The 14,264-nt window shown below is 53.6% G+C and overlaps 2 protein-coding genes across 3 annotated transcripts in view; one reads left to right on the forward strand and one right to left on the reverse strand.

The window, feature by feature from the left end:
• Positions 1–151: 151 nt before the first annotated feature.
• Positions 152–6,218, forward strand: ITGB1BP1 (integrin beta 1 binding protein 1). Of its 2 annotated transcripts, none has more exons than XM_014540561.1 (7): positions 152–228; positions 663–763; positions 1,659–1,737; positions 2,996–3,132; positions 4,890–4,982; positions 5,435–5,584; positions 5,960–6,218. In XM_014540561.1, exons 2-7 carry the CDS (start codon positions 692–694, stop codon positions 6,029–6,031), a joined length of 603 nt encoding a protein of 200 aa, XP_014396047.1. In that variant the 5' UTR covers positions 152–228; positions 663–691; the 3' UTR covers positions 6,032–6,218. The 2 variants fall into 2 exon arrangements, with proteins under 2 accessions (XP_014396047.1, XP_005867305.1); XM_005867243.2 differs by lacking the exon at positions 152–228 and adding an exon at positions 506–573.
• A 409-nt stretch (positions 6,219–6,627) lies between these two features.
• Positions 6,628–14,264, reverse strand: part of ASAP2 (ArfGAP with SH3 domain, ankyrin repeat and PH domain 2) — a 77,511-nt gene continuing 69,874 nt past the window's right edge. Inside the window, exons 22-26 of the mRNA XM_014540536.1 lie at positions 14,241–14,257; positions 10,786–10,835; positions 10,254–10,345; positions 9,599–9,721; positions 6,628–8,923 (exon numbers count right to left, since the gene is read on the reverse strand). Coding sequence (XP_014396022.1) covers positions 8,849–8,923; positions 9,599–9,721; positions 10,254–10,345; positions 10,786–10,835; positions 14,241–14,257 — 357 coding nt within the window. The 3' untranslated portion in view covers positions 6,628–8,848. The remainder of the gene's footprint in view (positions 8,924–9,598; positions 9,722–10,253; positions 10,346–10,785; positions 10,836–14,240; positions 14,258–14,264) is intronic.

A 14,264-nucleotide genomic window follows, 5' to 3' on the forward strand; every position in this document is an offset into this window, starting at 1 on the left:
CGCGTTTAAAGGGGCTGCACCCCGCCTTCTGGATGGGCACCCCGCCGCCTGGATGGGCACCCCGCCGCCTGGATGGGCACCCGCACTGTCTCCTGGGCCCCGCCCTGCTGTTTGCAGGACGCGCACTGAGTCGCAGTGTCTGGAATTGGTATTTCGAGAATTAAATGGCATCTGTCCGTTGCTTCTGAAAACAGTGCCTGTAGGGACGACACCTGCAGGGATGACAAGGTGTCTGCCCCTTTGGGGTTAGATTTTTATTTTTTATTTATTTATTTTTTTAAATAGATATTTTATTGATTTTTTACAGAGAGGAAGGGAGAGGGATAGAGAGTTAGAAACATCGATGAGAGAGAAACATCAATCAGCTGCCCCCTGCACACTCCCCACTGGGGATGTGCCCGCAACCAAGGTACATGCCCTTGACCGGAATCGAACCCGGGATCCTTCAGTCCGCAGGCCGACGCTCTATCCACTGAGCCAAACCGGTTAGGGCTGGGGTTAGATTTTTAGAATTTAAAAAGAAACAGTGGAAATAAGGATAGCACCCACATTGTGAGCTCCAACATTTCCCAGGTGAGGGGAAGGGATAGTGTTTATGCCCGTTCTGCATGAAGTGGTTTAAAGCTGCTCTTCTTGGTATAACGGGACATTTGTTTTCCTAGGGGAGCGCCTGGACCACGCTGTAGTGACAATGTTTCGGAAAGGCAAAAAGCGGCACAGTAGTAGCAGCTCCCAAAGTAGCGAGATCAGTACTAAGAGCAAGGTAGGGGCCGGCGCTGCGGATTCAGTCTCTGTGAGGTGCATGGAGGATGCTAACCTGGCAGGCCTGCCCGCGTAGCCTTCAAACTAGGGGTGTTCTAACATTCACTTTTTTTTTTTTTTTTTTTTTTTTTTTTTTTTGCAGTAGAGACACATTCTGTGCTTGATTTCATTTGGTCTCGGTAGACTTTCTGAAATCCCTAAATCCACTAACCGAGGTGGGACAGGACCTGTAAATGGTCTTGTAGAAACAAACACCGCTTTTTAAATTTTTTTTTTTTTAATGTGATAGAAATTGCATGCAATTAAGGGGCTGCCCTCCTTGAATCGTAGGGTTCGTGGTGTGTGCCTGTAGCTGTAGTTCCGCACTAACGCGCATGCTGCTTTGTGCTTTGCTTGGCAGTGTTGCTGGGGTTCCTTTGCAGCTCACATTGGTGTTCTGGCCTGCCAGCCTGCGTGTGCACTGGTGCAGGCTGGGATTTTCCGGAAGCGCTGGGGTGGGGCCCAGGAGCCCTGCTGGGACGGGAGGTCTGGGGTATCGACCAGGCGTGACCCTGGGTAAATCGCTGCACCTCTCCGGTCGCTGCTCACGTCTTCAGCAGGGAGCGCCCGCCTGCCTTCCGCACTGTGCTCCGCGGGGCCAGTGGAGATAAGGGGACAGCCAGGTGTAGATTTTCACGTACAAGATAAGTATCCGGTGTCTTGTAAGGAGGCAGAGGCACTGGCTCTGATTGAGTCGGCCGTGGGGACAGCGCATTTCCTCGGGACTGTCACGGGAGAGCAGTTGGGGTTATGTATTCATTCGGCTATGATACATCGTTTGAGTGTTCGGTAGAGAACTTGAGAGAAGATAGTGTCTCTAATTATGATTAAATGCTGGTTTGCTTCTAATTTCTCAGTCTGTGGACTCCAGCCTCGGGGGCCTTTCTCGGTCCAGCACGGTGGCCAGCCTGGACACGGACTCCACCAAAAGCTCAGGTACAGGAAGGGCGGGGCCATGCGTCCTCTGAGGCTCACACCGTTTCGCCCGGTGGCGCGAGTTCTGGTGTGTTTGGGTTTCTTTCTCTCCTCTGCCATTTTTGACAAGAGTTTAGAAACGGCCCAAGATCTGGTGGAATGAGGGTTGGGGGGTGTGTGTGAGGTGGTTAGTGAAAGCCGTTGGCCGGGGCAGGTGCCAAACTGCTCTTAACGGTCCTAGAGCAAAGCATGCGGAGCACATGGTGGTGACTGTTGGGAAGTTTCACAATCGCTTTTTAAGAAACGGGGCGGCAGCGCATGGATTCCATTGTTTATGGGTTTAGGACAAACGCCCTGCTGACGAGGAGGATTAAGGAGCCGTTTGCCCAGAAGACGCCAGCTTGTAAGCCCCAGGAGCACATGTGATTAAGTGTAGCATCTCTCAGACACTTGAAGACATGTATGCAGGCACCGCAATGAGCAGCTCTTTAGAAATTAAAAGACGGCTTCTAACTACCAACAGCTAGTATCTACTTGGAAATACACCATGTTCATCTGTCCAAACTCCTCCCACTGTTCCTTTCAGGATCATAGACTTGTCCATCTGTAAAAGTTGGGTGCGGGGAGAGAAGAAACATAGGATGTAAAATAGAATATACGGTAGAAGCACAAGGTCTATTACCTTCCAGATGCCTTTAAAATATTAGAAATGTGGCTGGGCATCTTTCTTACATGAACATCACCTACAAGTCATCACAGTATTTATTTCCTTACTGTGGCAGCAGCATACACATTTTGGTGATTTTGTATTGACTACGTTTTATAGCTCGCACACTTCTTCATCCTTTATCATCGGTTAAGGGACTTCCTATCCAGCATTATTCCTTCTGCATTAAAAACAAATTGCCTTTTCTGGTTCAATGGTAGAGATAGATCAGGTTTCCTGAATCAGAAAAGCAAGTTCATCATTAACATGGTAAAGAGGGAGAAGCAGCCAGAAAATAATTGTGTCATTATGCATCAGAAAGGGACTCAATCATTATCTAGTTGACACCTTTCTCGTTTGTTTGAAATGAAAGATATTATTTAATTTACTCCTATTTAGATTTTCATATTTAGCAATATTGTACCTGAGGAAGAGGTTAGTGAGATTTTAAATTCTTTCCCATTCTATAAAAAAACTCTGTATGTCAGGAAATTTATTTTTGTTAGTCCGTTTCTTATTTGGGCAGGGATTGAGGATAGGAAAGTCTTACGCTGAATTTTCGCTCACCTTTAGGACAAAGCAACAACAACTCAGACGCCTGTGCGGAATTCCGAATAAGATACGTCGGTGCCATTGAGAAACTGAAACTCTCTGAAGGAAAACGTCTGGAAGGGCCACTGGACCTGATCAATTATATAGACGTTGCCCAGGTAACGACAAAAATGTTCCAGTTTATAAGATTCTAGAGCAGCCGTGGGCAAACTACGGCCCGCGGGCCGGATCTGGCCCGTTTGAAATGAATAAAACTAAAAAAAAAAAAGACCGTACCCTTTTATGTAATGATGTTTACTTTGAATTTATATTAGTTCACACAAACACTCCATCCATGCTTTTGTTCCGGCCTCCGGTCCAGTTTAAGAACCCATTGTGGCCCTCGAGTCAAAAAGTTTGCCCACCCCTGGTCTAGAGAGTAAACTCTGGCTTTGGAGAAACACATGGCTTGTCCCCAAGCCTGGCTACCTCACAGTTACAATGTGGGTGAAGGAGGTACAGGTGTCCTGGACCATGGTCGCCTGGGAACAGCCGTTCCTTCCCACAAACAGGACTTTTTACTTTTTCTGGGGCCGACGCACCTCCTTGTTTCAGTGAGGCACGGAGCCGCGGCTTGTGACATGCCACAGGCTTGTCTGTAAAGCCGCCTGCACCTTCCTGGATCTGCGCCGAACTCGTGTTAGCTCCTCAATAATCTTCAGCGGCGACCTAGCGCACCTACTTATTCCTGCCGTTTCCGTAAGAATTGAGGCCCAGGAGGTGGAAGAGGGAAGTGGGTGTCTGCTCCCTAACGGGGCTATCGGGCCAGGGAAGGTTCCCTATCAGGCCACAGTGCCGGTGACCTGAGAACCTGTTCTCCGCAGCCATGGCCAAGGGGTCATTGTTTCATATTCTCGGGAGGAGTCTCATCGGTGAGGAAATCGCCATTCGAACTTGCCATGTAACAGACAGCCTTTGGTAGGTGGGGCTACCACGGTCAGTGTCCCAGGTTTAGTTTGGAATATAGTGGTTCCTACAACGCGCAAACTAACATCCCTGTTATGCTGAGAGATCGCTAATGTTTCCCCCAGACCACACTAGGCTTCTTTTCCTTCCGACAGGGACTGCTCATTCCCCTGTCACCGGAGAAATGGGCTTGTCCCAGTCACTGGCAGTAGCATTACGGTTATCCCGTCCTTCGATTCCTGGAACTGCCTTAAACCTACTGTGAGGAATGACTGGCGGGGGGTCCCCACAGCATTGTGAGCACCCCAGAACTGAGGCAAGTGGGCATTGCTCCTTTACCACAGTGGCTTCGATGTAGACAAAAGGTCCCTGAAACATTTAGTCGGAGCACCTACTGATTGCCAACTGGACCTGATGTTAGAGAAGACAAGTTAGGTCGCATTCCAGTGCAGGAGAGAGAACCGGTCAGTCGGAGAGAGCTCACACTGCTAATGGATAGGCTGGAGGGCGAGTAACTGTCCATCAAGCACTGTTTCCTCGCCCAAACCCTGGGGCGTGGGGAGCGCCGGGCAGAGCCGACCCCTGGGTGCGCTATCGCGTGGCTGCGAAAGTTGGTTCCTGTGGCGTGTTCCCTGACTGCGTGCTGACATGAGTGTGAACTATTTCTTCTTCTAACTGAGCCACTAACCCTCACCCGGATTGGAGAGGGGTTGGAGGTTGTAATGAGGCTTAATCCCCACGGGGAGAGAAAAGGCCCTGGAGTGCATGGGTCTGAATTTTGCTCAGATTTGTTGGCTGTAAAAAAAAAAAGGGGGGGGCAGGGGGTTTTCTGCCTCTTTGGAGAGATGTTCTTGCTGCGCTGCTGTGTGCGCTGCGTTCTTTTCAAGAGCTTGGGGTCTGTGAGCCAGGTCCTAAAGCGGGTTTAAGGTCACGGTTTTGAGTGTGCGCCCGTCCCTGCTTTTACCTACAGCAAGATGGGAAGCTGCCTTTCGTTCCCCTGGAGGAAGAAGTGATTATGGGCGTTTCCAAGTACGGCATCAAAGTATCCACACCCGATCAGTATGTAAGTGATCAGGAAGGGTGTCTGGGGCATTGTGGGGGGGGTGGGGTTCAGGACCACTTGCCGCTGGCCTGCTCCTGTCTGCAGAGCCGGGGGTTTGGCACGTGCCTGGCCTCTGGTCTGAAAAGCCGCCCGTTTCCTAGGGTGGGTGGAGGGAGCTTCCCTTTGGCGCTCCTGTGTGGTGGGGCCCACGCCAGCACCTCTGCTGCCCACAGGAGGGCCACCAGCTGGGGGCTGGGCGGGGAGGACTGAGTGGTGAACTTGGGTCGCCTGACTCCTGTCTTTCTGGAGTCTGAGGAGCCAGGGGTAACCCCGGGGCTGAGCAACTGGGACGCCCTTTGGGCGGAAAACCTGATCTTGTGTTTCCAAGCCTCACAGAAAACTTGTGCAGGGGAAAGGGTGTCCTTAGTGATGGAGATGCGCACGCCATCACGGTCTCTCTCCTCCCGCTGCAGGACGTGCTGCACAGGCACGCCCTCTACCTGATCATCCGGATGGTGTGCTACGACGACGGCCTGGGGGCGGGGAAAAGCCTGCTGGCGCTGAAGACCACCAATGCCAGCAACGAGGAGGTCAGCCTGTGGGTGTACCAGTGCAGCAGCCTGGTGAGGTTCAGCCTCCGTGGTTCTCTCTCACTCACCAGACAGAGTCGAAAAACCAGAGGCTGCGAGATGCTCTCCACGTGTCTGACCCCGGCATAGCGTACACACGTGGCCGTCAGCCCGCTGACCGGGCCTCCTGCGGGGGACCGTGTGCCGGGATCAGAGGTTCAGGGTGAACACACAGCAGATGGGGGGAGGGGGTCCTCTGGGGCAGGGGCCCTGCTTTTCCTGGCGTGTCCTTCCTGGCTGGCAGTGGTCCAAGCCGGCAATGTCACGCGTAGGGTGAGAAGTGAAAGGGGCAGGTTCATACCTGTGCTGGTCAAGTGAAGTTCAGGGGCAGATTGTGAACTTCCTTCCTGTGCCTTTCGCTCAATGTAGGAACAAGCACAAGCCATCTGCAAAGTCCTGTCCACCGCTTTTGACTCCGTGCTGACAGCTGAGAAGGCGTGAGTCTGCCAAGCGGGTCGGCGTCGCGGGAGGAAGATTGGCTGTTTTCTAAACTGGCTTTCAATCTGCAGCGCTGAACTAGCATGAAAGTATGAAGTGACCCCTTGTTCTAGATTTTCTGGGAAGAAAATGCAACGTATAAAACATTGGCCATTTGTTTTTCTATTAAAATGTGTCTTATTAACAGTGAGTTAACTCAGCGAAGTTACGATTGGGACTAAGAAACCTCATTTGTTGCTTTTAAACACAAATGAGCTTAACCCCTTAAGGGTCCCGGAGTGCACTCAGTGAGCCATCAATAAAGGTTGAGAACCTTCAGAGGGAGCCCAAGGCCGCTGCTCTGGCCTCCCCAGGGCCGTGGTCTTTCTGGCTCAGCGCTCTGGCCTGGGGACGCGCCGCTGCCCACTCGACACAAAAGGTAAAACTTTAAAAGTCTGTCGTCAGGATGACATGCCAGTCAGCCTCCACCTTTACCTGAGCGGACAGAACCGCATGTGTTAAAATAGCGAATAAAGACGCTCACGTATAGCAAGCTGGTTAGTGAAGGGCTGTTTCCCACACACACAGCTTGAAGGGTTAAAAACAAAACCAAGTCCATGTCCATTTAAAAGTATTTTATTTTTTCTAGTCAAATGACTAGTCACCAAGAAGAGTAGACTTATTAACATGCTCTAGGTATAAATCACCGCATCGAGGACAATGAAAATAAGGATTTAGGTTATACAATATGTACAGTTGCGCTGCAACTAGACCAAAGGAACTGAGTGGATGAATCGAGTATCATACATCTCCGAGCATTTCCAGCTGCATGTGGCAGTGCCCACCCTCAGCAGAGCACACGGGGTCTGCCCGTTTCCCAGTCCTCATGCCTGCAGTCAGACCTGACCAGGGCACACACAATGCCAGGATCCCGTAGCGAAGTTCATGGAACATAAACCTGGAATATAAATAGATATCTACAACGCTTTCCTTCCTCTCACTTTTTAAATTTATTTGCAGAGAGCAAATAAGTAGGAAAGGCTATCAGCAGGGAAGTTGATGATTTCTCCTCTGACAAGAGTCATATCCATGATGCACAATAGCACCACCGAACTGTAGCCTGGAAAGTATTTCCTGGATGTCTGCCCCAGTGAGCCTGGGACACCAGATTGGGAGTGGTATTCGAATGCTGATAGGATCAACTTTAATTCCCACACAGTGGCACCGAGGAGTCAAAGGCGGATTGTAAGAGGCAGATGTGGGGGGACTGTGTTAAAATAAGTGCGTGGTGCAAAAAACACATCTGTTCACTTCCTTAAATCTGCGAGAAAGTTAACTAAATGGAGGGTTCAAACAACAGAAGTTAACAATCAGTGAAAAGAGATGTAGTGCTTTAAAAAATAAGACTAATTATACAGCTAACACACTTTACCTGGAACTGTGACAGGCAAAGAGCAATGGGCATACAACATCATAAAACATTCCAGTTCTGTCTTCCTTCAGAATAGCAACGAAAAACAACACAATCACAAACAAAAGCAAACATCTTACACTTATAAGAAGGACCCGCGTGACAGGCTGCTCTGCTCCAAGGCGCCGCCGCCTCGCTCTCCTCTCCGAGCCTGCACTGCAGCTCGGGCCTGGGCTGGTGGTAAAAAGCCAGGTGGGCGTTTATGCCCGTTTCTCCTCAGAGAGCCGGCGTTTCCCACATCCTCCCATGAACACACTCAATGACTAGGTAGAGGTATGACAGTCAAGTTCATCAAACTAATGAGTTGATTTTATCACATACAACCTAACCCCCTAGCCCCAGTAGTTTAAGTGTAAGAACGATATGACGCTTAGAGTAAAACTGGGATGTCTGGGTGTGTTTCATTCCCGGGGCCTATGGGTTTCTGATATGCGCTTGGCTACCGACGAAGGAAGATTAAATGTCAAGACAGTGTAACCACTAGCCTATCGGCGTGTGATATAAATACCAGACACTAGACTGGGGCGTTCTCAGGCGAGAAGAGAAGGCGGGCACACTCAGTGGGAAACGAGCGGGTGGCAACAGCGGGGCCCGCACGCGGGCTACCTGTGCGATGGAGGGAGCTCAGGAAGGCAGTTTCCGAAACACCTAGAGCATCCAAACCAGTGGGAAGAACCCCTTTGCAATCCATCGTCGTCAGTTTTTAACCGAACTCAGGAAACGCAGTGTCACCCACCCTGGAACCGAATGAACTGTTACTATCGTGCGCCACGATCAGCTATTGGCAGTTTTGTTAGGGAGGATGGATTGTTCACAACAGGTTACACACACATGCAGAATACAAGGAGCGTCGCACCCTCACACATCAGGGTTGGAGTGTACAATGCTAGTGTCCGTTTCCAAGTTGCTTTAACTGAACACTGGGTGGCTTTCAAGGGAAATCTTAAGAAGGCATTTTTAAAAGGTCTCTAAAGGGGAACTGATAGCATGTCGCCTCCTAAACGACGAGTAGCTGGCAGCACCGACGTCATTATCGGGCCAAGGAGCGCAGGCAGAATCTCTGGTCCTCGAATCGGGTTCCGCTAATTCTGTCGATTCGGGATCTTGACTGTGTAGTTAAAATAGCTTTTTAGCTCACCTTTTAGGCAATTCAGTTTTTCCTAATAAAAGTAGAGCCATGTTTCATGAAAATCACAAATTATAAAAAACGATCCATTTGTAGATAGAAATGGCCTGTGAGTTTTAAAAACAGAACAGTGAGTGGCATTCGAGCAAGTGGGCCTACAGTTCATGAAACTGGTTTCTGGCAAGAGTGTGGTACCAACAATGAACAGGAACATCGCTGCTAAGGGTGCTTGTTCAGCAGCGATTCAGTCCACAATAAAGTGCACAAAAGACACGGGAAACGCTCCTTTGCGGCTGGGGTCTCCATCGAGGTGGCCGATCTGAAAAGAACAAACATTTGGGTGGTTATAAAACTTCCAACTGCTGGGAACTCGGAAGGGCATTGCACCATCTGGAGAGAAAAAATATTGTTCAGAAGAAACTCTGCTGAGAAGGAATCACTTGGGTAAGACGCCTAAACTGCTTTCCCTTCTCTCTGCCTCACATCGCAGAGCGCGGCCTACTTTCCGCAAGGCTCTCCCTTAGAGGGGCTCTGTCCGAGGAGCCCTCACCACCGCGTCCTGGCGGTCTTGGGGGCGACAGACAGGCTTGCCATTTTTTCCCCTTTAATGGATGAAGAAATCGAGTGTCAGGAGTGTGTGAGCTGCCATCACAAAGTGGCAAACGTGACGTGGCCCTGTTTGAACGTAGCCATGCATTCACGAAGACCAATAAATCCATTCCTTCTTGCTCTGGGTAAATTACATAAGTTACACATCACGTCTGACCTCAACGATGTGAGTTATGCAGGTAAATAAAAGTCAAAAAGAAAATCAAAATGTTTTCTGGGGGCGGGGCTGAGATCATGGTGCACTTTCTGCCTTTACACCTTTCTGCATTTCCCCAGGGGCCCGCAGGCCTGAGGACACTCGGGCACAGAGGGCCTCACATGGCAGACCTCGGGCCAGGTGGCCAGGGATTCAGCCCCGCCCTCCCAGGCCCAGGCCCCGACTCACCCACCACTCCTGGTCCTCTTCCCCGTCCACGATGATCACGTCCCCCTCGGAGAACGTCAGCTCATCTGGGTTGTCGGCCACGCAGTTGTAGAGGGCTTTCACGCGCTTGGGCTTCAGCTTGGCCTGGGTGCAGAAGGGGAGGGTCAGAGGCCGGTGAGCAGGCGGCACCAGCTCCTGGGCAGAGACCTGGGAGCCACAGGTTTGTCAGGATCGGGTGGCTCAGCCCGGCCGGTGTGGCTCAATGGTAGAGCATCGACCCATGAACCAGGAGGTCACAGCTCGATTCCCGGTCGGGGCATGTGCCCGGGATGCAGGAGGCAGCCCATCAATGATTCTCATCATTGATGTTTCTATCCCTCCCTCCCTCTCTGAAACCAATAAAAACATTTTTAAAAAGATGGGGTGGCTCAGGGGCCGGGGCACTTGGAGAGCCGGGAGCGTGGCAGCTGGGGCTGATGTGTGTGGGGTGTCCTGGAGCGTCAGGAGAGGGCTGAGCCCCCCGGCTGGGAGCTCTGGGTTGCATCCTGCCCAGATCCAAAGACCGGGCACCCAGGAAGAAGCCGCCCACCCCCCAGCCAGGGGAAGACCTGCTTCCTCCGAGCCCTCGGGGCATAGCCCGCACCCCTTTGGCCGAGCAGGAGGGCTGACCGCTTACCGCCTGTGACTTCCTGGGCATGGGCGCGGGGGGCTGCAGGGCCGGGGTGTTGGACAGAGGACCCAGAGCTTCTGTCCCGGAGACGTCCGCTGCTGTAGGACAGAACGCGTCAGCTCGCAGTGTGCCCCCGCCCCAACCACGGGACAGACACACTACTGGAGCCAGTGTCGGGCCTGAAGGCAAGGCTCCCGAAATGTTCTCATCTGTTGAGGGAAAAGCCCCCCACGCCAAACAGCCTGTGACCTCCACGCACCCTGGGTAGGGTGTGCAGGTGTCACAGTGGGACAGACGGGCGCCTCCTGCAGACCAGCCGGTCCCCACTGGGGGCTCCTGGCCCTCCTACCCCCAGCAGCCGCAGGGCCCAGAATGGGGAGCATCAGAGGCTCCACAGAGGGCAGGGAGGCAGCCGGGAGGGGGCAGGGGGGCAGGTGGTGGGGCAGCCGGGCCCTCACACAGGGCTGCCACCCTGGGCCCTGCCCCCACCCCCACTCACCAAGCGGAAGGAAAGCCCAGCCCCAAATGAGAGCGTTACCAGGGCCTCGCGGCTGGCCTTTGCTGATCAGTGGGGTCGACTTGTCAGTCCTACAAAGAAGGGAAAACAGATCTGCTCACACCTGAGGCCTGGGGCCCGCACCTTCCCGCCACCTCGCCCCACCCCCCTCATCGGCACCGTCTGCGCTCCAGGTGCACTGGGTGAGCTGATCCAATAAACTGTCTTTTAATTACAGCTGGCGTGGCTCAGTGGTTGAGCGTCAACCTATGAACCAGGAGGTCACAGTTCGATTCCCGGTCAGGGCCCATCACCGCCCAAGGCCACAGGTAGGGGAGCGGTTCTTGGGGCTGCAGACACGAGTCTGTTCTGGATAAACGGTCTCTCTGGGCTGGCACTTTCATCTGAAAAGGTGGCCCCCAGTTCTGCCAACCCTCAGAATAAGGTCACGTGACAGCGTCTGGTCTGAGGCGGGAGAGGAGCGCCATCAGGCTCCCTGTGAGCCTCGCTGCGCCCACCCAGACTGGGCACACGGCGGGGCTGGGACCCTCGGGCAAGGGCTGCAGGGGCAGGGACTGGGTCTGGCCGGCGGGCAGAGTTCTGCTCTGAGAGAACAAAAGGGAGGCCGGCGTATCCCCAGGATCAAAGTCGGGCTGTGGGGGGGCTTCCTCAACCAGGAGGTTCCCGCAGTGGTCCCTTTAGGACAGTGGTCGGCAAACTCATCAGTCAACAGAGCCAAATATCAACAGGACAACGATTGAAATTTCTTTTGAGAGCCAAATTTTTTAAACTTAAGCTATATAGGTAGGTACATTGTTATTAACTTCATTAGGGTGCTCCTAAGGCTTAGGAAGAGCCACACTCAAGGGGCCAAAGAGCCGCATGTGGCTCGCGAGCCGCAGTTTGCCGGCCACGGCTTTAGGAGCAGAGCCCATGGAGCAACGGGCGCAATGCCCTCCGCCTGCCCAGATGCCCTGGAGGTCCTTGGGCATCACCTGCTTTGCACCCTCCCCTATGAGAGAGGATTCCATGAAACAGGTGAAATCAGAGGAGACCCCCCAGCGAACAGGTGGAGGCCTCCTGAGGCCAGGGAAGCAGCAGAGGCCTCGTGCGGGGAGGAGAGAGCCGTAGCCCCGCCCTAACCCTGACCCTGACCCTCAGCACGTGACTTGGTCTCTTAAAGAGCAGCAGCTGGGGAAGAGCAAACCTGAGGGTGTTACCAGGGAAGAGAGAAGACGCCCAGGCCCGCACACAGGAAGCAGAAGCCAGCCTGCGGCCTCTCGGCGGGTCTATGAGCACATCCTCCCGCCAGGACACACCTCGGTCCCCGACCAGGCCTCCTTTTCTAAGAACAGGAAGGCAAGGCCCCGCGGTTCTCTCGCAGAAAAAGCCGGCAAAGAACGCAGCATTGAAAGGCCCCGAGAGCGTTCTGGTGAATACATTTACTTCCACTTCCTCCCAAGGAACAGAATTTAAAAAAAAAAAAAAAATTAAACCAAAAATAACAGAGAGAAAGGAAGAGGAACAGTCCTGGAAGCTGAGAGTGGAGGGAGGAGCCACCAGCAGCCTCGTGAGGACGGAGAAGGCTTGCAGTCAGGGAACGTCGGCCCGGCCCGGCCATGTGTGCGTGCTTGAGCCCCGGGCCTCGGGAGAGGGGGGGATCCGGGCAACAAACGCGAGAGGGGCCAATGCCCACTCCAGGACACTAGAAGGGCGCAGACAGAGCTGCACTTCCAGCCCCGGCCTCCAGGTGGGGCCACAGGACCAGCGCTGGTCAAAGGAGCTTGCGCATCACCCCAGCCAAGGAGGTTAGCACACCTGCCTGTCTCTTTCCCTCAGAAGTAACCTGGGCCCCAGGGGTGAAGATGGCGCAGGCAGAGGTGGGCCGGGTCTGGGTCTCCAACTCCCCAAACCCCCGGCACTGCTGCACACGCAAGCACACGGACCCAACGTAGTCTGGGCAAGAAGTGAACTCTCACATGTTCAACCGCCGAGAGGCAGGGGCGGGTGCTAGAGCAGTTGGCGGACCCACAGAGAGGAAAGGCCGGGGGCCTGACATATGAAGAATACAAATCACTTGAACGCTGAGAACAGAGCCCGGCCGGGGGGCTCAGTGGCTGGAGCACTGTCCCCATAGGCCCATGGTCGGCAAACCGCGGCTCGTGAGCCACATGCGGCTCTTTGGCCCCTTGAGTGTCGCTCTTCCACAAAATACCACGTGTGGGCACGCACGTACAGTGCGATTGAAACTTCGTGGCCCATGCGCAGAAGTCGGTATTTTGTGGAAGAGCCACACTCAAGGGGCTAAAGAGCCTCATGTGGCTCGAAAGCCGTGGTTTGCTGACCACTGCCATAGGCCAAGGTTGCGGGTTCAATCTCTGGTCAGGGCACATACCAGAAGCAACCAATAAATGCACAAATAAGTGAAACAACAAACCAATGTTCCTCCCTGTCTCCAAAATCAATAAATTAGAACTGAGAACAGAAAAAAATAGAAGGCATTAAAAATAATCAACGAAATTTCTCAGAACTAAAGGGTATGGTTTGTGTGCCACACCCACCTGGTGGCACGCACGCCAACAGACACACCCTGGGGTGCAGAGTGAGCGGAGAAGGTGTCCTCCTGGCGGGGGACAGGCACAGGGGACACCCTGGCGGGGGAGTGGGAGCCCTGCAGGGTCCAGACGCCTGCACATGGGGCCCCGATCTCAGCAGGAGGAGGAGGCACTAATACTGATCAAGAAAGTGGACACGCCAGCCAGACCTCTCGTTACAGAGAGAGGGAATACCGAGTCCAGAAAGGGAGGACATGAGAGTGAACCCTGGGGTACTGTTAGAGCACTGCCCCCCAGTTCTTCACAGGGAGCTGGACTCTGGTCACCCCACTCCCGACTGAGCCCAGCTCTGCCACCGAGTGACCAGCAACACACGGCAGAAGGGATGCCCTGCCGTTCCCGGGGCCAGGCCTATCCCTTGGGAGTCGTGCTCGGGCCCGGCCACCATGATGTGAGGAAGCCCTCGCCCCACGGGGAGGCCGCGTACATGCGTGTAAGTATTCCAGCCCACAGCCCCGGCTGGGGTCCCTGCTGTCAGCCCGCCCCACGACCAGCGGAGTGGCGCGCAGAGGCCTCCCACGATAATCCCGCAGGTGAGTTCCTCTCTGTAACCTTGCGCCTGAGCACAAACAGAACCCAGAGGCCGTGTGTCGTGAGGACTTGATTCCCCAAATTTACATCCGTCATGTGGACGGAAGACAGACATCTGTGTGAAGTTCTTACAGTTTAAAAACCCTGGATAAATCATGTTCAAGAAACCCGAAACCTGGTGGGACCGGCACGTGTCACGCCACCTCCCAGGTCACAGCAGCAGACACACGGGCTCTCACGCCTGCACGGAAATCTCCGCAGAAAAGCGCTGCGGCTGCTTGGAGGCCCTCGGAATGCAAGAAGCGAGGCCGGGCCAGGTGGCCAGCCCGGGGGGACGGGAAGGGAGCGTACCCCGGAGCAGGCCTCCTCTGTGGG

The sequence above is a fragment of the Myotis brandtii genome, unplaced genomic scaffold (assembly GCF_000412655.1).
Source record: "Myotis brandtii unplaced genomic scaffold, ASM41265v1 scaffold247, whole genome shotgun sequence".
In the NCBI taxonomy this organism is placed as follows: Eukaryota; Metazoa; Chordata; class Mammalia; order Chiroptera; family Vespertilionidae; genus Myotis; species Myotis brandtii.